Source organism: Rhinopithecus bieti, unplaced genomic scaffold, assembly GCF_001698545.2.
Source record: "Rhinopithecus bieti isolate Rb0 unplaced genomic scaffold, ASM169854v2 scaffold_30846, whole genome shotgun sequence".
NCBI lineage: Eukaryota > Metazoa > Chordata > Mammalia > Primates > Cercopithecidae > Rhinopithecus > Rhinopithecus bieti.
The window spans coordinates 3639260-3665494 of record NW_016814438.1 but is presented as its reverse complement, the minus strand read 5'-3'; the positions used below and the strand labels follow the sequence as shown (position 1 = coordinate 3665494).

Genomic DNA, 26235 nt, shown 5'->3' with positions numbered 1-26235 from the left:
AGTGAAGCTGGAAGATATGACTGAATGCCTCTAATCTCATGATAAATCTTGAACAGATCAGGAGTTCTGTTTTTTTCTTAGGAATGAGCAAAAAAAAAGAGGTTTCTTGAAATGAAATTTACTCCTGGTGATGATGCTGTGGACATTACTGAAATGACAACAAACAATTTAGAATATTACATAAACTTAACTGAGAAAGCAGCAGCAGTGCTTGAGAGAATTGACTCCAATTTTAAAAGAAATTGTACTGTGGGTGAAATGCTATCAAATAGCATTGCATGCTTCAGAGAGATCTTTCATGAAAGAAAGAGTCAATCAATATGGTAAACTTCATTGTTGTCTTCTATTAAAAATTTGGCAGTCATGTCAGCCTTCAGCAACCACCACCTTACTTAGCAATCGTCAACACTGGGACAAGGCCTTCCAAAGATTATGACTTCCTGAAGGCTTAGATGATCATTATCAACTTTTAGCTATAAGTATTTTGTAATTAATGTGTGCACTTTGTTTTAAACATAATGCTTTGGCTGGACATGGTGGCTCACACCTGTAATCCCAGCACTTTGGTGGGCAGATAAGGAGGTCAGAAGTTCAAGACCAGCCTGACAAACATGGTGAAATCCTGTCTCTACTAAAAATACAAAAATTAGCCTGGTGGCACATGTAATTCCAGCTACTCAGAGGCTGAGGCAGGAGAGTCACTTGAACCCAGGAGGCGGAGGTTGCAGTGAGGTGAGATCGCACCACTGCACTCCAGCCTGGGTGACACAGCGAGACTTCATCGTGGAAAAAATATATATATATATATAATGCTTTGCACATAAAACTACAATATAATGTAAACATCATTTTTAAATGCACTGGAAAAGCAAAAAATAATTCATGTGACTCATTTTATTGCAGTATTCACTATATTGCAGTGGTCTAGATCCAAACCCATGATATCTTTGAGGTATGCCTATACTATATGTGTGTGTGTGTGTGTGTTTGTACATATATGCTATAAATCTTAATAGATATTCATCGTCAATTTATACCAATCCTATTAAGATAGCTAATTTAAATGCATCTAAAATAAATGTCATAATTTAATTGTAATTTTCTAATATCTGGAATCAATTAAGTTTCTGAAAAGTTTCAAGTGGACCACCCACTAAAAAACACAAAATAAATTGGGTCTGCTGTTCTGTTAGTGATAATTTTTTATTGCTACCTCAGTTTCAGATGTCAGAGTAATGACTTCCATATTCTGATTGAAATGCAAATTGAAGCCATATGTTGGAAAGCACAGGCTTTCAATATCATTGCTTTCTTATTTTAGGCACAATAAAACTGTGTTTATAAAGGCTAACAATTATTCAGATAAATTGTCAATTCCAGATCTAGAAAATGTGGAATTTTATATTTCAATCTATGGCAAAACATGCACTTATGGCACATTAATAAATGGGTATTCTCATATATACACATATCATTGGCCAGAGTGGAATGGAAACTATAAAACAGTAACAGAATGAATGTTAACTGATTTTCTTCAAGACTAACAAATGAAAAGTAATTCTGTAAATCTATTTTTTAATCCTAAGATTTGGTAATGTAACTAAAATTTACCATTACTCTATATTCTTAAAATAGATTAATATTTTATTTTATTTCACTGATAGATTAAATAAACTAAATATTCTATAAATCAATTTAATGTTTAATAAATTTCTAAGACTATGCTACACGTTTCCCTAGGATCTTCTTGGATTGAGATTCAAACATGATCAGCCCAATAATGAATTTAAGTATCACAGGATTTACTCTTTTTGTAACATTAAACCCAAAATGCTACATGTATAAAACTTACTTTTCTTTTTTTTTTTTTGAGACGGAGTCTCGCTCTGTCGCCCAGGCTGGAGTGCAGTGGCATGATCTTGGCTCACTGCAAGCTCCGCCTCCTGGGTTCACGCCATTCTCCTGTCTCAGCTCCCCGAGTACCTGGGACTACAGGCGCCCGCCACCACGCCCGGCTAATGTTTTATATTTTCAGTAGAGATGGGGTTTCACTGTGTCAGCCAGGATGGTCTCGATCTCCTGACCTCGTGATCCGCCTGCCTCGGCCTCCCACAGTGCTGAGATTACAGGCTTGAGCCACTGTGCCCGGCCTTACTTTTCATTTAAAAAGAAAAATATTGATGTTATAAGTAAAATTCTCATATAAATACTCTCTAAAAAGGTGAATTATGAATATTCTAGTCAAGAGTAAATACTTCTAAATTTAGCTGTCTAAAATCAACTAGATGCAAAAACTAATAGAAAAGTCTAGGCCAATTAAACCATTAAATTGAACAATTTATATACTTCAAAGGCTGTAAATTCAATGTAAATACAGTTCAGTTGCCGAAGTAAAAGGCAAAGTAATTACAAAAGTATTTACTTAAAGAGGGACTGGCATTAGGTGGGGTAGGTGGAAATCATAGCTCTGATGCCAAATAAAATCACTTTATTTTACTTTTTTTAAAAGTTCCACTTGAAATAGAAGGATAGAGATATTTTAAGATTAAATTCGCTACAGTCATTTCCAATGCAGAGACAAAGTGCTTATAAACTAAACTGATCTAGAATTTTGGTTTAATTATTAAAGACATATTAATAATATGCTATAGGACTTGAGCATTATGACATAGTTTTTAAACAAAATAATGGATAGCACAGAGATGTTTCTTAAGGTCTCGCCTACACAAATTTCTTAAATAAAATTAAACAAATTTCTTTGATATAATTTTAAAGCTACACTATACATTATACTATTAAATGCTTAATCAGCCCCCATCTTTGACCAGAGCTTCTCTTACATAGCTCAACATTCAGCATTCCTCCAAAACTCTTTGTATGTATTGCTTTCATTTGGGTTTAAAGATGATCAATAATGGAAACTATGCATGAATATAATGGAATATGGTCAGCCATCTATTCTAGGCTTCTGTTTTTCCAGTTATTTGCAAGACTAACTTGTCTGTCAAAGCCCTTTGTTATAAAACAAGCATGCTATTACAAATACTGCATCCTTGGTTGACTAGTGTGTACAATTATTTCTAAACCCTGTACAGCTATACCCCTCAGTTCTCAGGCAGTGCCAATACTGTGTTCTTCTGCCCACCTTGTTTACAGTGGTTTGGTAACACATACAAAAGCAGCTTAACTGTTATAATGTAGTCCGTTTTTCCAACATACACAGCTCAAAAGTTAAAAATGAATAAATGTTTAAAATACTAAATATATAAAGTTCAGAATCAATAAATGTGACGGGACTCATATAATTGAACGTCAATGTAATAACAGGAACTAAAACTGTACTGCTCTACAGGTATGTTCCAAATGTCAAAGTCAATTCTCCATCAGTTGTTCAAAATCTTATTCTACTGTTTCATATTTGGACTATCACTTTCCTGTACAGCTTTTTGTTTTTTACAGAGTTTGTAATTGTTTTTCTTTTCTCATTGTTGGAAGAAACACGATTTTAGTACATCACTGAGTTTTTCACTTCTTTAATCACATATTTTCAAATGATATCTACATTTTTTTGGAACCTCTGACTTCCTATTTAAAGTTGGATGAATGCCTTGCAAGATGTGCTGAATAGCTGTTACCTTGAAATTTCTTTGTGTTGCAATCTTGAGTTGGTTTCACTGTTTCTAGAATCCATTATTTTTCTCTTGTTTGGATTCCTTTTTATTTTGCTGGAGTACATTCTCAGTTTTCTTTCAAGAGAGACTAGATGAGAGGTAAACTCTGAGTCCTCAAATGGCTGAAAATGTCTATATTTTGCCTTCTCTTGATTCTGATTCACAGTTTGGTTGGACAGAGAATTCTAGATCCAAATCATTTTCCTTCAGAACTGTGAAGGTGTTTCACAAACATGATCATAATCATAGTGACAACAATGACAACAGCAATAATAAAAGCAAACACTGATTGAGATCTTCCTGTGCACTAGTATGTCTTTTATATGTATTATTTTTCATAATATACACAATATAGGGATCATATTGTGATGATCCCTATATCTCACAGCTGAGAAAATGGAGGCATAACAGTAAAATGGTTTCACCAAGATCATCATACAACCAGCAAGAGACAGTGTCTGGAAAATATTTTTTAGTGACAAAACAAAGTCCTGAAATAGTACTGAAAAGATCTCAGCTTTCCCAGACTAGTAAATCAGGGGCCTAGGAGTCAAATGGACACTAATTAGTGTGAAAACTGATACCAAAATTTAGGTTTGTTATAGAATCAGTTTTCTTTCCACTCTTCCATGCTTTCTCTCTCTGTCTCTTCATGTTTACCAGGTTGCTGCCACATTTGCAAGAATAGAAGGCTAACTTAATATTAACCAGTACAATAAGCTAGATTTTGTTACAAGTGTTTGGTTTTGTAAAAGAGTTAAATCTTTAAAATATCTTTATTAAATTATTATTCTCATCAATCATCTAACAATGAAAATAATTGCAGAGGTAAAATAATACATGCCAGAGATGAAAGACTGAGACCCACGTTGTCAAGGTGCATTTTAGAGAAAAGGTTTTTCTCTCCTTTTCACTTTTCTTTCCTTTCTCTATTTTTCTTTAAATAAATACTTCCTCACAAACACAAGATCAAGTATCAAGAAAAGTAATTCTTGCCTGACTCCTGTAGCTTTTTAGTAAAAATGGAAATTGTAATGTGAACTATCTTTCATCAAATGGCATTTGTAAGTTGGGCCATGACTTTTCATCTTCTATTTGCTAATCACTACTGGAGATGCAAAGGGCATGCCTTAGAGACATATTCTAAACGAGATACTTCTTCCTACACATTTAAGCCATTTATAATCTCTTCAATTTCTTCATTGTACAGCTCACTTTATTGAACCAATTACCAATTTTCTGCACTCCTAAGTGCAAAAAATTCCAGAATCTATCTATGCATTATAGGATACATCTAGGCACAGTTCCTCAATTAATCATTTCTGATAAGCAGTACAATTAAGTGTTAAACTTACGTTATTTTCATGAAAGTCTGCTGAGAAGTACTACTAAATGATGTAATTCATTATCGGCAGAAAAAAATCTCCTTATCACACGCCATTCAGCCATATAATTTAACAAATGATAAGAACCTATATCATGCTAGGAATCGGCCCTACATAATTTTCTTCCAAAAAACTTAACACATAATGTATTGTTTTGAAACTAAAGTACTTAAACTCTTAGATTAGTAAATGTGTTTTTACCACTTACCTTTACATTTTAGTATTACAATAATTTTACATTCAAGATTGTAAAGATGATATTTAACCTTGCAATTAAACTGTGTCTCACAAGAAGAATGAGTTCAATAATTATCACACAAGGAAAGACACAGTTTTTTGCTTCTGTTTTTGAAAAGCACTAAATATTATAATAAACCTAGCCATGGATATCACAATAAAAGAAACACATACAAATGATAAAAACTGTGAAATACAGTTGATGACCAGAGAGCTACAGAACATAGTAAAACAGTGAGTGATTTTTTTTAGGGCTGAAATAGTTAACCGAATGAATATAAATTAAATAAGCGATTTTTCCTTTGGTTTTAAACGTACAATACATTTGAATAATTTAATTCCTAGAAGTAGAAGTACAAGTAATGCTTACCTTCTAGACCAAAGTCACATAAAACGATTTAACACAGAAGTGTACTGAGTCAATATCCATGCTAAGGCTGCCTGAGGCTGTCATGGTAGTGCTAAATTTTTATAAACATTGCTATTATATCCAGCCCTTTAGATTCAACATTAATTTAAAAACCATAAGGAAACAATCATGCCCTATATTGCAACTATTGCCACATATAAGGTTTGTTTCCTCGTATCATTATTTAAAAAGCCTCAAGTCTAGAAGGTCATCAATCAATAACACTTAGATAGGCTACAATAGCAGAGTAAAAGCACTAAACTCAGGATCAAAACCTGAGTTTTCAATACTATTTTAAATATTATTACTCTGAGTTCAGAAAAATCATGTATCCCTTTATATTCAGTTTTGCTCATCTATAAATGGGACAATAAAAGCTGTCATGCCTATTTAACAGAGTGGGTTTGACAGGTTAAATGGAAAAATGTATGGGAGCATGTTTTAAAGCAATAAACAAACATAAGCTATATTTTTATATGGGTATAATTCACTGAATACAAAGCATTCAGGTTATCACTGCAGGAAATTTCAAAGACAGACATAGAAGACAAAATCTCAGACATGGAAGAGCTTATTTCAGAGAACAATAAATAAAATACAGAAAACACATATATTAAATATCAAAAGATGTAAAATAAGAAAATCCCGTTAAATCCACAGCCAAAAAAATAGGCCAACAACAAAAACCACTAGGATTAATTAAGGAAAGTAGCGATGGGGGAGAAATAACTAAGCATTTCTTTGGCCTTCTTTGCTAAGGAGTCCTAGGCTTCTACATATACTCTATAGCTATGTTTAGGAAACTACATTTTAAGACTTCAACAATGACTTATTTAGTCCAGAGTTAGTGAAAGAATGCAGAACTAGAAAAGGAAACATCTAGGTTGAAGTACATAAGGCATCTATGGCAGGGCTAAGTCCCAGAACTTACTTTCATGTCAGCTCCAGGCAAGTATTCTGGGAAACTAATCACACATTATGAATATGACTGTGCAATGCTAGTAACCTAAATATTACTTTATTACTTCTTCCTTTATATAATGCCTGTAATTTTTAAATGTACGCAATTTTTTATCCACCCTGAATTATTCATTTATTCATTACACACAGACAGACACATACACACATTCCTTAAAAAAGCAGTCAAAAATAGAGTTCTATGTTTCTTTATCAAAGAATGTTTTGAAACAAACATTTCTTTAAATTACTCATCTCTTACCTAGAGGAATAATCCATTATGACTGTGTAGAAATGCTAGGTTTAATAGCTTCTTTTTCCTCTTGGGTCACACTGACTTAGTCTTCGTAATAATCATCAAAAAATGATCTATGAATTATTCCATTTGACAGATGAGAAAATTTAGATTTGCAGTTATCGTCACAAAGCTATTAAACGGTAAAGCAGGATTCAAATTTTTTTTTTTTTTTTTTTAAATTCAGAGACAGGTTCCCACTCTGTGCCCAGGCTAGAATGCAAGCATGGCTCACTATAACCTCAAACTCTCGGGCTCAAGCAATCGTCCTGCTTCAGCTTGCCAAGTAGCTAGTTCTACAAATGCGAGCCGCCACGTTCGGCCTTCAAATTTAAATCCATCTAACTCTAGAGCCGGTGTTCTTAACCACTTTACTGTGTTTTTTTGTAATTTGAGTTGGAAAACTATCTATATCCTTTTGCATACATGGTATACAGTCCAAAAATAATACCACTGAGAACTGCCCTCTCCTTGAGGAATTTCGACACTGCCACAACCAGCTATACCTCTACAATGGATACACTGCCACTGAGGTCATAAATGATTGCTTTAGAGATGGACACTTGAACCGAGTTCTCTCAACCAAAAATCTCTCAACCAAAAATGACACAAAAAAGCCAGGCAGCAGAGAAGGAAGAATCCAGAGGAAATCATTCTGTTATCCATTCCAGTAAGAGGAAGATAACTTGTTTACCAGTCAATAAAACTTATTCATATATGGTTTACTTCTCTATCTAATTAACACATAAAGAAAAATTTAAAATCCACCAATACACTGACATACAGTATAATAATAGTGGCAAAAAAAAAAATGAGTTGGTACTTTTAAATTATTTCAAAAGTATGTTAGCCAAAGCTGATTTATGTTAACATACTGGAGGAACACGTAAAACTCCAGGATGATTGAGGGGTTTTCTATGCTGCAAACATAATTTTTTAACAGCTTTATTGATACATAGTAGTCCCCCTTTATCCACAGTTTTGCTTTCCAACAGTTTTTATTGTTACCAACAATAAATTGTGGTCCAAAATACTTAATACAAGATTCCAGAAATAAACAACTCATAAGTTTTAAATGCTGTGTCACAAGGCCTACATCATCAACCTCATTTCATCTCATCATGCTGGCAATTTAGTTTCTCACAACACGACAAGAGAGGAAAGTGAACACAGTACACCAAGGAATTTTCAGAGAGATAGAGATACCACATTCACGTAACTTTTATTACAGTGTATTATTACAATTGTTCTATTTTATTGTAGCTATTGTTGTTAATCTCTTACTGTGCCAAATTTATAAATTAAACTTTATCAGGATATGTACATACAGGAAAAACATCATGTATCTAGGTTTCAGCACTCCCCACGGTTTCAGGCATCTACTGGAAGTCTTGGAACACATATTTAGCAGCAGATAAAGGGGAACAACTTTACAATAAACACCAAAAATTTAAAGAGTACATTTTGAAAAGTTTTTAAATATGTATACACTCTAAAATAATCATCACGATCAAAATAATTAACACATCTATCACCTCCAAAGTTTCCTCGTGTTCCTTTGTACTATCTCTCACTCAATCCCTTCACTCCCTACTTTCCCACCACATATCTGCTTTCTGTTACTAAAGGTTACATGATCCTTTTTGTCTTAGCTTCTTTCACTCATAATGATGTTGAGATTCATCCATATAGTTCAATGTGTCAAAGCTCTTTCCCTTTTATACATGAGAAGTATACCACTGTTTGGACATAGCACAATATGCTTATCAAATCATCTATTAATGAACTTTTGATTGCTTCTAGTTTTTGGCAAACAACCAAAGTCTCTAAGAATGTTCGTATACAAGTCTTTACATAGAAATCAGAATTCATATGCCGAAGACAAACAAAAATGGAAGCACAACAAACCAAAATTTATAGGATGCAGCAAAAGTAGTTCCAAAGGGGAAATTAATAGCACTAAATGCCTACACCAAAAAAGAAGATTTCAAATAACAAATCGAATGCTACACCTTAAGAAACTAGAAAAAGACAAACTAAGCCCAAAGTAAATAAATCAAGGAAATAACAAAGATCAAAGCAGAAATAAATAAAATAGAGACTAGAAAAACACTATTTAAAAAAAAAATCAACAAAACTGAGTTTTTTTTTTAAATAAAATTAACAAACCCTTAGCTAGTTTAAGAGAGAAGAAAATAAAATGAAAATGAAACAGGAGACAGTGGATTAAAGACTTAAATGTTAGACCTAAAACTATAAAAACCCTAGAAGAAAATCTAGGCAATACCGTTCAGGACGGAGGCATGGGCAAGGACTGCATGACAAAAACACCAAAAGCAATGGCAACAAAAGTCAAAATAGACAAATGGGATCTAATTTAACTAAAGAGCTTCTGCACAGCAAAAGAAACTACCATCAGAGTGAACAGGCAACCTATAGAATGGGAGAAAATTTTTGCAATCTACTCATCTGACAAAGGGCTAACATCCAAAATCTACAAAGAACTTAAACAAATTTACAAGAAAAAAATCAATTAACCCCATCAAAAAGTGGGTAGAGGATATGAACAGACACTTCTCAAAAGAAGACATTTATGCAGCCAACAGACACATGAAAAAATGCTCATCCCCCCTGGCCACCAGAGAAATGCAAATCAAACCACATGAGATACCATCTCACATAGTAGAGGGATTAGGAATGGCTACCATTAAAAAGTCAGGAAACAACAGGTGCTGGAGAGGATGTGGAAGAAATAGGAACACTTTTACACGTTGTGGAACTGTAAACTAGTTCAACATTGTGGGCAAGACAGTGTGGCAATTCCTCAAGCGATCTAGAGCTACAAATACCATTTGACCCAGCCATCCCATTACTATGGGTATAAATGAAAAGGATATAAATCTGCTACTATAAAAAGCACATCACAAACATATGGTTTATTGTGGCACTATTCACAATAGAAAGACTTGGAACCAACCCAAATGTCATCAATGATTAGACCTGGATTAAGAAAGTGGCAACATATACACCATATGGATACTATGCATGCCATAAAAAAGATGAGTTCATGTCCTTTCGTGGGAGGACACGGATGAAGCTGGAAACCATCATTCGGAGCAAACTATTCCAAGGACAGAAAATCAAACACCGCATGTTCTCACTCACAGGTGAGAATTGAACAATGAGAACACTTGGACACAGGGTGGAGAACATCACACACCAGGGCCTGTCGTGGGGTGGGGGGAGGGGTGAGGGATAGCATTAGGAGAAATACCTAATGTAAATGACGAGGTAAGGGTGCAGCACACCAACATGGCACATGTATACATATGTAACAAACCTGCACATTGTGCACACGTACCCTAGAACTTAAAGTATAATAAAAAAGAAACAACTATGAACAATTATACGCCAACAAATTATATAACCTAAAAGAAATGGATAAATTATTAGACACATACAACCTACCAAGACTGAATCATGAAGAATTAAAAAATATCTAAATAGACCAATGATATAGTCTGTATATTTGTCCCCACTGAAATATGTTGAGTTGCAATCCTCAGTGCTACAAGTGGGGCCCAGTGGGAAGTGTTTGTATCATGGGGGTGGATCCCTCATGCCTTGGTGCTATCTTCGTGATAGTGAGTTCTCGTGAGACATGGTTATTTAAAAGTGTGTGGCACCCCTCAATCCCTGCCTTTGCTCTTGCTTTCACCATGTGACATGCTGGCTCCCACTTCACACCTTCTGCCATGATTGTAAGCTTCCTGAGGACTTCCCAGAAGCTGATGCCAGGACTATGCCTCCTGTACAGCCTGCAGAACCGTGAGCCTGCAGAACCATTAGCCAATTAAACCTCTTTTATTTATAAATTATCCAGCCTCTGATACTGATATCTCTTTATCGCAATGCAAGAATGGCCTTACACAACCAATAATGAGTAAGCAGATAGAATAAATAACAAAAAGTTTCCCATCAAAGAAAATCCAAGGACCTGGTGAATTCTAATAAACACTTAAAGAAAAACTAATACCAGTCTTTCTCAAACTCTTCCAAAAAAACTGAAATAGAAGGAATACACCCAAACTCATTTTACAAAGCCAGTATTACCCTGATACCAAAGCCAAACAAGGACACTTCAAGAAAATTACAGGCCAATATCCCTGATGAACATAGATGCAAAAATCCTTAACAAAATACTAGCAAACTGAATCCAATTAATACATTAAAAGAATCTTTCACTTGAAATACTGTCAGTTAGCCAGGTACAGTGGCTCGCGCCTGTAATCCCAACACTTTGAGAGGCTAAGGCAGATGGATCACCTGAGGTCAGGAGGTCAAGACCAGCCTGGCCAACATGGTGAAACCCCATCACTACTAAAACTACAAAAAGTAGTCGGGCATGGTGACAGGCACCTATAATCCCAGCTACTCAGGAGGCTGAGGCAGGAGAATCACTTGAACCCAGAAGGTGAAGGTTGCAGTGAGCCAAGATCACCCCACTGCACTGGGCAACAGAGAGAGACTCCGTCTCAAAAAAAATAGAAATACTGTCAGTTGCAGCAACACAGATGGAACTGGAGATCATTATATTAAGTGAAAAAAGCCAGGTACAAAAGATAAACATCACATATTCTCACTCATACGTGAGAGCTAAAAAAGTTGATCTCATGGAGATAGACAGCAGAATGATAAATACCAGAAGCTGTGTAGGGGAAGGGTAGATGAAGAGAGGTTGGTGAATGAGTACAAACATAAAGTGAGATACAAGAAGTAAGTTCTGGTGTGCTATAACACAGTAGGGTGAGTGACTACAGTTAACAACATATTGTCTATTTCAAAATAGCAAAAAGAAAAGATTTAAAATGTTCCTGACACTACAGAAATCTGCAAATAAAAAAGGAAAAATGCTCCCAACACAAAGAAATGATAAAGGTTCAAAGTGATGGATATCCTACATTACATAGTCTATGCATGTATCAAAATATTACATGTACCATATAAATACATACAAGTAATATATGTCAATTTAAGTGTTTTTACTAGTTTTTTAAAAATCTTTCACCATGCTCAAGTGGCATTTAACCCTGGGAGGTGAAGATGGTTCAACAGGAAATCAATAAATGTGATAGGCCAGCAGTCCCCAACTTTTTGGAACCAGAAAATGGTTTCGTGGAAGACAATTTTCCACGGATGCAAGGGCGGGGGTGGGGGGGGGCGTGGGAGTTGGTTTCAGGATGAAACTGTTCCACCTCAGATCATCACAAGAAGCATGCAACCTAGATCCCTCACATGTACAGTTCACAATTGGGTTTGGGTTCCTATGAGAATCTAATGCCACTGCTGATCTGACAAGAGACAGAGCTCAGGCAATAATGGTCGCTCACTGCGTATTATCTCCTGCTTTGCAGGCTGGTTCCTGACAGGTTCACGGCCCAGGGGTTGGGGACCCCTGTGATATGCCACATTAGCAGGATGAAGGATAAAAACCTTATGATCATCTCAAGAGATGCAGAAAGAGTGCTGACAAAATTCAACATCCTTTCACAATAAAAACTCTCAACAAATTAGGTATAGAGGAATGTACCCCAACACAATAAAGGCCATATATGACAAGCCCACAGCTAACATCATACTCAACAGTGAAAAGCTGAATGCGTTTTCTCTAAGATGAGGAAAAAGTCAAGGATGCCCACTCTCACCATCTCTTCTCAACATAGTACTGGAAGCCCTAATCAGAGCAATTAGGCAAGAGAAACAAATAAAAGTAATCCTAGTAGGAAAGAAAGAAGTAAAACAATCTCTGTTTGCAGAATATATGATATTATACAAGAAGTAAAACAATCTCTGTTTGCAGAATATATGATATTATACATTAAAAACCCTAAAGATTCCACCAAAACACTGTTGGATAAATAAATTCAGTATAGTTGCAGGACACAGGGTCAACATACAAAATCAGTAATATTTTTATACACTAATAATCAACTATTCAAAAATAATTTTTTTAAAAAATCCCATTTACAACAGCAACAACAAAAAATAAAATCCTTACATGTATATTTAACCAAAAAGGTAAAAGATCCATACACTAAAAACACTATAAAACACTAATAAACAAAACTGCGGGAAAACACCCATGTTCATGAATTGGGAAAATTAATACTGTTAAAATGTTCATACTGCCCAAAGCAATCTATAGATTCAATGCAATCCTTACTGAAATTTCAATGTAATTTTTCACAGAAATAGAAAAAGCAATCTTTAAGTTCAAATGGAACCACAAAAGACCCCACACAGCCAAAGAATCCTGAGGAAAATGAACAAAGCTAGAAACCATCACACTCTCTGATTTTAAAATATATTTTAAATCTACTTTAATCAAAACAGCATTGTACTGGCATAAAAACAGACACACAGACCAATGGAACAGAATAAATAACCCAGAAATAAATAAACCCACAGTTATGACAACTGATTTTTGACAACGGTGCTAACAACACAAAACAGGAAAAAACCAAGTCTCTTCAATAAACGGTGTTAGGAAAACTGGATATCTACTTGCAAAAGAATGAAACTGGGCTCTTATCTCATATGGTACACAAAAATTAATTCAAAATGGGTTAAAGACTATAAAATGACTAAAAGAAAATATACGACAAAAGCTTCATGGCACTGGTCTAGGCAATTTGTTTTTTGGATATGAACCCAAAAGCACAGGCAATAAAAGCAGAAATAGACAAATGGGATTACATCAAACTAAAAAACTTCTGTACAGCGAGGGAAACAACTAACAGGGTAAAGAGACAACCCACAGATTGGAAGCCTGGGCAACATGGTGAAACCCCATCTCTACAAAAAGTACAAAAACTAGTCAGGCATAGTGACATGCACCTGCAGTCCCAGCTACTCAAGAAGTTATGGGAGGATTGCTTGACCCTGGGAGGTGAAGGTTACAGTGAGCCAAGGTCGCATCACTGCACTCCAACCTGAGTGACAGAGCGAGATTCCGCCTCAAATAAGAAAAGGAGACAACCCACAGATTCCACAGATTAGGAGAAATATTTGCAAAGTATACATCTGATAAAGGGTTAATATCCAAAATATATAAGGGATTTAACACAATTACAAGGAAACAACCCAAGGAAAAAATGGGCAAAGGCCCTGAACAGACATTTCTTAAAAAAAAAAAAAAAAAAACCGAAAACATGGCTAACACATACATTTAACAATGCTCAACATCACTAATCATTAGAGAAATGCAAATTAAAACCACAATGAGATATTGCCTAACACCTGTAAGACTGGCTATTATCAAAGACAAAAGATAACCAAGTGTTTGGCAAATACCTGGGGGAAAAGGAATCCTTGTCATTATTAGTGAGAATGTAAAATGGTACAGTCATTATGAAAACATTATGGGAGTTCCTCAAAAAACTAAAACACCATATGATTTTTCTCTAACAAGTGATCCAGCAACCCCACTTCTGAGTATGTATCCAAAGAAACTGAAATCGGTAGGTCAAAGGGATGTCTTCACTCCCATGTTCACTCCAGCACTATTCACAATAACCAAGAAAAGGAATCAACCTAATGAACCTGGAGGACATTATGCTAAGTTAAAATAAGCCAGGTACAGAAAAAAATACCACATGATCTCACTTATATGTGGAATCTTTAAAAAGTCAAACTCATATTGGTACAGAGTAGAATGGCAGTTAACAGAGGCCAAGGGAAGAGGGGGTTGTGATGATAAAGTTTCAGTGAGACAAGAGAAATAAATTTTTGAGATATATTGCACAGCAGGGTGGCCATAGTTAATAAGGACATCTTGTACATTTCAAAATATATTATAGCTAAGAGTAAACTTCAAATGTCTCACTACAAAAAATGACAACTGAGGTGATAAATGTTAATTTTATCATTTCATGCTGTATATATATGTGTGTATATATATATATATACACACACACACACATCACATTGTGCCCCATAGATGTATACAAGTATGATTTGTCAATTAAAATAACTTAAAAGAAATAAAAATGTATTTCTCTAAAGCAAATGTCTATGAGTAGATTTGTTGGCTCATATGGAAAAGTGTATGTTTATCCTTTTAATAAACTGTCAAATCGGCTTCCAAAGGGGTTAAACAATTTTACATTCCCACATGCAGGAATCTGATAGTTCCAGTTCCTATACCTTCATACCAACATTTGCTCTTGTCAGACTTTTCCCATATCTTGCCATATGCATCTCTTCCATCTGGCTGTTCATCCAAAACCTTTCTAATATCCTCTATAATAAACCAGTAAATGTAAGTAAAGTGTTTCCCTGAGTTCTGTGAGCTGCTCTGGTAAATTAGCTGAACTTGAAAAGGGGGTAGCGGGAACCCCAATTTATAGCTGATCAGTCAGAAGTATAGATAACAAGTATTACTTTCTATTGGCATCTGAGGTGGAGGCAGTCTTATGAAACTGAGCCTTCAACCTGTGGAATCTGATGCTCTCTCCAGGTAGACAGTGTCAGAATTAAATTGAATTAGAGGACACTAAGCTGGTGTCTGCTAGAGAACGTGCTTCCAGAGAACTGCTTGGTCTGTGGAGATCATTCTCTGCTGAGTGAAAGAACAAGAGAAAGTACTTTTTTCTTTTTTTCTTTTTTTTTTTTTTTCTGAGGTGGAGTTTTGCTCTTGTTGCCCAGGCTATAGTGCAATGGCATGATCTCAGCTTAATGTAATCTCCGCCTCCCCGGTTCAAGCTATTCTCCTGCATCAGCCTCCCGAGTAGCTGGGATTACAGGCATGCATCACCACACCCGGTTAATTTTGTATTTTTAGTAGAGATGGGGTTTATCCATGTTGGTCAGGCTGGCCTCGAACTCCCAACCTCAGGTGATCTTCCCTCCTCAGCCTCCCAAAATGCTGGGATTACAGGCGTGAGCCACTGTGCCCAGCCTGAATCACCATTTTCAAACCTATGTTTGAAAAATCAAATATAGATGTTTTAATAAAATATACTGCATGTTTAACATGAAAAACCAAATGCTAAAGACAAATTGCTAACACACATTAGATGTATGTTTACAATTTTAAAACGTATATACTGTTGAAATGTTTGGTGACATAAATGAAATTACAGAGAAGTTTTCAAAAGGACTCACACAGAAGGATTTTTAAATGTCTTACATTTTTTTCTTAAAATAAAATGTAAGTGAACTAATTACATTTGACATCACATTTTAAATAAATGTTAGCAGCATATAATCAATTTTGAAAGACTGGAAAACTTAGTCGTTGTCACAACTGATATAATAATGAAAATCATGCAAATGCAAATTTTGCTTATGTGTTCTCTTTTAAATCATACTGTGGCAAAGTTGAAATCTAACAGCAAGTGTTCTCTTACAGGTAATCAGTTCTGGCACATCAGCCCCAGGAAAATTTTTCCATAATTTTATAGACATATTTTGGCCGGAGAAAATACTTAACTCTTTATACTTCTTTCTATATACATTTCATTCATTTTGGCCTTTAATAACTAATTCACTATCAACATTTAAAATCTAGAAAACGACTATTTTTTAAATTGGTTACTTTTCACTCTAATACATGCTAACTAACATATAACAAAAAAGCAACATTTTCAGATGGGTATTAATACAATTGTCTTCAATCTGTATGTTTTTAAGTGCTAGTTAATCATTAAAGCTATAAACTAATGGTCTAATGATTGCAACTTATCAAAACGTACTTGTATCTATCTGATGGCTCTTTTTCTTAAAGTTTTTTTTTTTTTTTTTTTTTTTTTTTTTTTTGAGACAGAGTATTGCTCTGTTGCAAAGGCTGGAGTGCAGTGGCACGATCTTGGCTTATTGCAACCTTCACCTCCAGGGTTCAATCAATTCTCCTGCCTCAGCCCCCCTAGTAGCTAGCATTACAGGCGCATGCCACCATGCCTGGCTAATTTTTGTATTTTTTAGTAGAGACGGGGTTTCACCATGTTGGCCAGGCTGGTCTCGAACTCCTGACCTCAGGTGATCCACTCGCCTTGGCCTCCCAAATACTGATGACTTTTACTCTCCTCTTTATTTTCCAAATCAGAGACACATACCAAAAAACAGTAAATATTTTGTTTAAATAAAACCTCCCAACATTTAGAAATTTTATTGTTGGATGTTATAAGCCAACAATTTCAACTTAGTCTTGTAAGCAATATAATCAAGTCATAAGAAAAGTTATTTCTTTAGATTGAATTTCTCCCCGAATCCTTAAATCCCTACCTGTTCTGAAACAAGCACCCTCTTCATGTAGTAAAAGTTATATAGTAATAAATAAATGGCTCTGTTTAGATAAAAAGGAAGATGAAGCGCATCAGGTTATTATTAGTATCCAGAAAAAATTATGATTATGTTCAAATTCACTTTCCCTTAGACATAGTCAATATCTATGTGTCAAGTCTTTGATCTCATTAAAGCTTTGAATTACTGAGCATTTATAACTGGTTAAAACACCAATTCACATTTTATACTTTCCCAGAAATTTTCTAATACTGAAATTTACAGACAAATGTAACCCCAAAAAAGTTTTCCATTTTAAAGAACTAGAGATTCAAAGGTTTCTTCTAGGTTGGGAACCCTAACAAAATGGTACAGCCACCACTCAGGAACACATTTGATAGTTTCTTTAAAAACTAAACGTGGTGGCTCACGCCTGTAATCCCAGCACTTTGGGAGGTCGAGGAGGGCAGATAACGAAGTCAGGAGTTCGAGACCAGCTTGACCAACATGGTGAAACCCCGTCTCCACTAAAAATACAAAAATTAGCCAGGCATGGTGGCACGCACCTGTAATCCCAGCTACTCAGGAGGCTGAGGCAGGAGAATCGCTTGAACCCAGGAGGCAGAGGTTGCAGTGAGCCAAGATCATGCCACTGCACTCCAGCCTGGGCAACAGAGTAAAAATCTGTCTTAAAAAAAAAAAAATACTAAACATGTAACCACAATATAAACCCAGCAACTGCACTAATGGACATTTATCCCAGAACAATTAAAACATAAAAATCTGTACATGAATATTTATAGCAGATTTATTCATAATAACTAAAAACCATGAACAGGGGCTAAGGAGGGGCAACAACAAGAGAGAAGTGGGTATTGCTATGATGGAAATATTCTGTATCTTGATTGTACCAATTAAATATTCTGGTTTTGATATTATATTATAGTTTTGCAATATGCTACTATTGGGGGAAACTGGGTAAAGAGAACTTGGGATCCCTATATTACTTTTTATAATTACATATGAATCTATAATTATTTCCAAATAAAAGTTTTAATTTTTTTTAAATACAGTATTTTAAGTGTGCTCTCTAACATCAATAATATCAAAGTCAAAGATCTCTTTCCCAGGAATTTACAATCTAAAGCAGGCAACACACAAAAGTTTTAGAAAATTTACTTACAATTTAAAAATAAGTGTATGAATACGCACAGTATTTGGGTATTGAAGTATATACCATGTGCTACTATAGAAAAGCATATGAGTGTCTAAAAAAATACATTAAAACTCAAATCTATTCTAGCATGCAGGCATAATATTTTAAACTTTTTTGAAAACATAAGAAAAGCAGCACAATAACAAAGCCACTAAGAAAATTTAAGATACTTTGTTATACAATAAAAATAATCTATAACTAAGATTAATCAATTGTTTTAAATTATTTTCAGATTGTAGTATTTATTATCACTTAATAATTTAAGTTTATCATTTTAAAGTAGATGATTTCCTGCAGCTATTTTTCTGGATTCTGATCACAACACCATGAGCTGGCAAGACCTAAGTGTTCACACTCAGTTCAAAATAAGTCACGTACTTCATCTATGTTCCATGACCACCGATTTTTAATCTTTGTATCTTTCAATCTAAAATACAACATTAATGCAGTCAAATAAAAGAAGGTTTTACTTATAAAGTAAATAATATTACAGCAAAACCACCATTACTTTTGCACCAACCTAAAATATTTAAAATAAGCTTTTAAATAAACATCTAGGTATAATTTGGTATGTCTCCTATAAATCCTTCTCTTTAACCCATTTATGCCTAGTGCTCCATTATTAGAACGCTAAGCTTCTAGTAGGAGTTATTTTTTTCCTACTGCTCAAGGAGGTCTGATTTTTCACAAAAACAAATTTGCAACCTCCAGCATAGATGGGTTAATGAACACATTCATCTATGATTCATTTAACAAATTATGGCACAAAGTACATTTTAGGCACTGTTCTAGGAATGATAACAGCAAGGTATAAAACACACAAAAACTCTACATCCATGAAGTTTAAATTCCAAGGTGGAAAGACAGACAATAAAATAATAAGCAAAAAAGATACATGTTAGATGTTGATCAATTCCATGAAAAAAAAAAAAAGATACAAAGGTTTGGGACTGCAGGGTTATAAGTGACATGAAGAGTGATTGTTATTTCATGTGAGATAGATATGGAAGGCCTCACAACAGTGACACTTCAGCAGTCTCAGTGAAATGAAACAGCAAGCCATGCAGATACCTGGCAGTAAGAGCTCAAAACAGAGCAAACAGCAAATATCAAAGTCCTGAAGAGAAAGCATGCTTGTCATGCTCACTGAACACCAGAGAGGGCAGTGTGGCTGAAGTGGAGAATGAGGAAGGAGACAGTGGTGGTAGGAGGAAGCCAGAGAAACATAAAGACCCCTCATAACCACAGGCTTCTTCCAAGCCTCGAAAAGAGCCCTACAAAATCTGTTCACATAGCCACATTTTGGTAACATTTGCAAAAGTAAGGTATTTTAACCATAGATAGTTAAGATAACTATCATTTTACATTCTGATTTCTCTGTCAAACTTCACCTTGTGGTGAACAGCACTAGGTTTTGGGATCCAGCTTACTAGTAGAGTTGAGTTTAGCAAGATATATTGAGTTTGGATTGCATGATATATTCATTAATTTACTTTCCAGTTGCTTTTAGGTATAGAACATTGATTCCTAGTGGCTCATTAAAGAGTGGCAGCCAGGCACGGTGGTTCACGCCTGTAATCCCAGCACTTTGGGAGGCCAAGGCTGGCAGATCACTTGAGGCCAGGAATTTGAGACCAGCCTGGCCAACATGGTGAAACTCTGTCTCTACTGGAAATACAAAAATTAGCCAGGCATGGCAGTGTGCACCTGTAATCCCAGCTATTCTGGGTGCTGAGGCAGGAGAATTGCTTGAACCTAAGAGGCAGAGGTTGCAGTGAGCCAAGATCATGCCACTGCACTCCAGCTTGGGTGACAGAGCCAGATCCTGTCTCGAAAAAAGAAAAAAAAAAAAAAAAAAACAGAGTGGCTTCCAGGAATACTCTACTGTCTACTGTGCCAACTTACCCCGTCATGACACAAAGGTGAAGAACCAGAGACCATAATGATATATAGATACATCTTAGGGTGCCAAGCCCTGAAAATATGTGGGTAATGAAAAAGAAATAAATTTGAAATGCACATAGCTAAAAGGCAGACTGTTAAAAGTTCTACCAATCATCAGACATGCAAAGTAGTAAGCAGAAGATCTGATTCTTATCAAAGTCTAGTCAAAATCCAAGTTATCTCCTGTCAAGTAAATGAAGTGAATACAATTACAATTATTATAAATGCAACATAACTTTGTAGGTCTTTTTTCCAATGGGAAACTGTACTACAGAAAATTTTTCAGAATGCCTGTGTTTGAGAAGCACTACCTATATCAGTATTCGAAAAAAGGTGATAAATCTGTGTATTAAGTAACATGGTTTTAACTATTCCAAATATGAATAATTATTAAAACATGTATGATCAATAATGCAAGAAGAAAGACTGAAATATCTTTTTTTTATTTTCTCTGTATAAAATGATATTATAGGCTGCTGGGGAAGGCAGGAAAGCAGCACCCACCCAGCAGGAGCTCCGTGACTGGGTTCCCAGGACTGTTGAAGGAAGGTATGGCTGGATGGGAGGGTGGGTAGCTCACGCCCTCCAAGACTGCCTTTCTAAACTCTCTGACATCTCAAGAAAAGGTGAACAAAGTCCTATCTTCAAGAGGAAGATGGCTTTTAAACTGTTCTGAAGGATCTAAAACTATGTACCTGCAAACATAAATAAGATGAAAGAATTTGTATAAGAGTTAACGGATTAAAACTTTTGCTAGTTTTCCAGCAGTAGTCCGGTTTCAGCATCAACACTGGCACAAGTAGGTTTTCTTTATATTGGTGAAGGAGATACCATGTGGTGCTTTAGTTGTCATGCAGAAGTAGATAGAAGGCAATATGGAGACTCAGCAGTTGGAAGACACAAGAAAGTATCCCAAACTGCAGATTACCGATGGCATTTATTTTTAAAATAGTGCCACACAACCTGCAAATCCTAGTATCCAAAATGGTCAGTACAAAGTTGAAAACTGGGAAACAGAAATCAATTTGCCTTAGGCAGGCCATCTGAGATTCATGCAGATTATCTTCTGATAACTGGACAGGCTTTAGATGTATCAGATACCATATACCCAAGAAACACACCATATATAGTGAGGAAGCTCGATTATAGTCATTTCAGAACCAGCCAAACTATGCCCACTTAACCCCAAGAGAGTTAGTGCTGAACTCTACTACACAAGTATTGATGACCAAGTGCAGTGCTTTTATTGTGGCAGAAAACTGAAAAATTGGGAACCTTAGAGTGCTGGCTGGTGGCAGAAGAACATAGGCAACACTTTCTTAATCGCTTCTTTGTTTTGGGCCAGAATGTTAACATTTGAAGTGAATCTGATGTTGTGAGTTCTAATAGGAATTTCCCCAATTCAACAAATCCTCTGAAGAAATCCATCCACGGCAGATCATGAAGCACGGATCATTACTTTGGGGATGTGGATATACTCAGTTAACAAGCAGCAATGTGCAGGAGCTGAATTTTATGCTTTAGGTAAAGGTGATAAAGTAAAATGCTTTTGCTGATGGAAACACATGGAACACCCCTAGGAACAACATGCTAAATGGTATCCAAGGTGTAAACATCTATTACAGGAGAAGAAATAAGAATATATAAGTAATATCCATTTAACCCATTCACTTGAGGAGTCACTGGTGAGAAGTGCTGAAAAAATGTCATCACTGACTATAAGAATAGATTATACCATCTTTCAAAATCCTATGGTACAAGAATTTTGGTCTTAGGCCTATCCCTATACAAATGGGGTTCGGATTTAAGGACATCAATAATGGAAGAAAAAACTCAAACTTATCTGGGAGCAACTAGAAGTCACCTGAGGTTCTGGTTGCAGATTCATTGAGTGCTCAGAAAGACACAAAATGAATCAAGTCAGATTTCACTGCAAAAAGAGACGGGGTCTCATTATGTTACCCAGGTTGGTCTTGGGCTACTGCCCTCAAGCAATCCTCCCACCTTAGCCTCTCAAGTAGCTGGGACTACAGGCCCATACCACCACACCCAGCCTATACTGTAATTACTAATGAGCCAGAGGAAAGACTAAGTGGAGGGAATTGAAGGAAGTATTATTGAAAGAAAAAAGGGGAGAAGAAGTAATGGAGCTCTAGATCCAGAGTCTGCCAGTAATAGCACAGAACTGATTCCAAGACCTCTAAATTACTAAGAAATTATACACAAAATAAGAAATATATCAAACACAGAATTGGGCCTAGGCTGTAAGAAGAAAATGAGAGACAAATAATAAGAACCTGTAGCGTGAGGGTTTCGGAAAAGTATTATATAGGAACTGAAAAGGAAGTCTAGCCATATATAATTTGGCTTTTGAGGAATAAAGTTTACTTTGACATTCAAATATTCCAAGTAGTCTCTAACAGAAGCTGGTGACACCAAACCAATCAAAGTTTCATGACCAATTAAAAACCCAGAGTCCATTATTTTAGAAATAAATGCAAAATCATGATGGAAATTCCTTGTATAAAATCAGTATTGTCTTAGTAATTTTTTCAAAAGAAAATTATAAAATCATATGAAGAAATGAATGGAGTTTATAACCAATATATGATGGAAAAAAGTTTTGTGGAGGTATGTTAGATGATTACTTAACATTTAATTAACATAAAATCTAGATTTTATGTTAAGTCTGGTGTTTATCATCTTTTAAAATAAAATATCATCACTCAAACTGAATTTTTACTGGACAGGTTCAACATGAAAAACAAGTAAATTGGCCGGGTGCTGTGGCTCACACCTATAATAACAGCACTTTGGGAGGCTGAGGCAGGCAGATCACGAGGTCAAGAGTTCAAGACCAGCCTGAACAACATGGTGAAACCCTGTCTCTACTAAAAATAAAAAAAAAAATTAGCCAGGCTTGATTGTGCACACCTGTAATCCCAGCTACTCAGGAGGCTGAGGCAGGAGAATCACTTGAACCCAGGAGGCAGTGGTTGCAGTGACTTGATATCACACCACTGCACTCCAGCCCGGGTGAAAGAGCGAGACTCCATCTCAAAAAAAAATAATAATAATAATAATAATAAATAAAAACAACAAGCAAATTGGCTGGGCACAGTGGCTCTTGCCTATAATCACAGCACTTTGGGAGGCCAAGGCAAAAGGATCACTTGAGCCCAAGAGTCTGAGACCAGCATAGGCAACATAGTGAGATCCCATCTCTACCAAAAAAAAATGTAAAAAAAAGAATAGCTGGACATTGTGGTATATGCCTGTGGTCCCAGCTACTTGGGAGACTGAGGTGGGAGGATTGCTTGAGCCCAGGAGTTTGAGCTGTGATCACATCACTGTACTCCAGCCTGGGCAACAAAATGAGACCAAAAAAATAAAATAAATAAAATAAAATAAATGGAAACAGGTAAATAGATGAGCTAACTTGAAAACAAATCTGAAAAGATAACCAGAATTCAGCACAAAGAGATGAAAAATTAGGAAAATGTTAAAGAGCGATTAAGAAAACATGAAGAGGCACATAAGAATGTTTAACACGCATCTCAAAGGAGTTCCAAAACAATAGAATATAAAGAATGGGAAGAAGCAAGATTCAAAGAGGGGATGGATAAGAATTTAATTCCAGAACTAACCATTAATTCTTAGACTACAAAAGCTGAGTTCTGATCAAACTAAATAAAAATAAATCTATATCACAGTAAACCCAATGTGCCAAAAATAAATTCTTCAAAAGTAAATTTTTTTAAAAAATTGAGAAAGAAAGAGAGATTACCTAAAAAGTAAAACCAGACTGACAACAGACTACGAAAAGTATCTATAGAGAACAAAGATAAAGATAAAGGATTATCTTCAAATCATTGTCAATCTAGAATTCTACACCCAGCAAGATTGTTATTACAACAAATATTTATCAAATCTCACTACATAACAGACTCTATTTAGAAGTTCAAGAGCTTACATTCTAGTAAAATTCTTTCAAGGAGAATAATGCCAAAAGAAATCCTGCTCTCCTGCTCTCCTGCTGTCCTGAAATTTCCATTTCATTACAATTAAAAGAGCTTAGAACTCCTAATTTTCTGGAGTATTTCAGAATAAATTTACTTGATGGCATACCCTAGGCTTTCTTAATTGGTGGTCCATGAACACCCTGAAATGAAAATTTGTGTATCGTTCCTTACATGAGCAGTTTTCTGTACAGAATGTCCATATATGTCATCAGATTCTCAGAGAGGTCTATGACTCAAAAGGAGTTATACCTACTTTTCTCTGACCCAACCCCACACACCCAGAATAGTTTGGTGCTATATGATTTCCACAGGAACCTATAAATCATCTTTCAGTCCTTTTCATACATTATTATTTCTGCTGTGACTTCTCCCACTAGAGAGTAAAACTCCATGAATGCAAAAGCTATCTCTTGTTTACCAGCATCTAGCACAGAAACACAGAAGTACAGAGCAAAAAGTATATATTTTATAACTAAAATGAATTGCTAAATGTACCTCTGAAATATACTCCCTTGTTACAGAATTCAAGAACTAAATCTTAGGGTAAATAAATAATTATTAATCTTTCCTAGTTAAATTTTTTAATGTTGCCTATCAAGACTATTAAATAACCTGAAAAGATTTTAATGTAAATGTTTTAAAATATTAACTTGGCAATAAAATTATATAACCTTGATTATATATTTACTTTAAAGAATATCAAACAACATAACATTAACTTCATTTCTGTAAATTTAAAAATTTGGAAGCCTAGCTAATTATATTATTAAATGCACTGAGTGTTTGGAGATAGTACCAATGTTGTTTTACTGTCCAAGAAGAACATGCATCATAAAACCCATCCTTATATCGTTTTCCCATAAGAAATCACAACAGAGGCAGAATATGAAATTATATATATAAACAGATATAAAGAGATAGATATATACATATAGAATTATAGCCTATCAAAGATGAAGATGTAAACTTTAAAAAAAAAAAGGCAATGAGGAGCACAAGACAGTGATTTCCTTCTAAAATACGTGAAATTCAATCCTGTATGACAGGAACAAACCAGATGGTATCAAGGCTTTTTTGAACATTTAAGTCTATCCATTAACACAGAGAAGATTTACAGCTTATGGAAGACATCAAAGGTTAAAACAAAATACTTACCAAGTTGGCCATATAGATTGTGAGCAGCCCTCTCCTGCAAATAATTTTAAAAGGAAGATATTAAACTTCAATTTGACTTAATAATCACTTTATCATTTATTGGAAGTCTATAAAAAGAATTCTCAGAAATTGAGAAACGTACTGGTATCTTAGAAAAAGGGGTAAATTATGCTGAACTAATTTTTCTGTGACCTAAATTTAGCTGCATCTAAAAAAATTCCATAAAATCACTTGTTTTGTGGTCATTAAATATTCTTAGCAGTCATTAATTAAATATTTAAAATTACTATTTCTCCATTGTTATTTGTTATTGGCAAGAGTGGTATAATTTCTTACTCGTCTATGCTAGCTAAATCTAAATTTTATAATAAATAATTCTAATTCATCTTGCCATAAAGAACAATTCTGACCAAATAAAAATGTATCAAAAAATAAATAAATAAAACAAGCCTTCTATCTGTTTCACACACAATATAATTGTTTGTTTCATTAAATAATATTACAAATCATACTAAATCACATTGGTTTTAATTTCATTTTAAATGAAAAGTCAGGCACTAAGGGAACTTTCTAATGCCAAAGGACAAACAAAAGTTCTATAAACACTTTACACAAACATTGCATATTTACCAAACTTATTTAATAAAAATTCAGGTAGAAAGT

The 26235-nt window shown here is 35.1% G+C and overlaps 1 protein-coding gene and 1 pseudogene across 3 annotated transcripts in view; one reads left to right on the top strand and one right to left on the bottom strand.

The window, feature by feature from the left end:
• Positions 1-26235, bottom strand: part of TMEM135 (transmembrane protein 135) — a 271052-nt gene that overhangs the window by 209159 nt on the left and 35658 nt on the right. For all 3 annotated transcript variants that reach the window (XM_017850919.1, XM_017850917.1, XM_017850918.1), the window contains one exon: positions 25573-25606. In XM_017850919.1, the coding sequence (XP_017706408.1) occupies positions 25573-25606 (34 nt within the window). The remainder of the gene's footprint in view (positions 1-25572; positions 25607-26235) is intronic.
• LOC108514556 (E3 ubiquitin-protein ligase XIAP pseudogene) lies at positions 21087-24959 on the top strand (annotated as a pseudogene).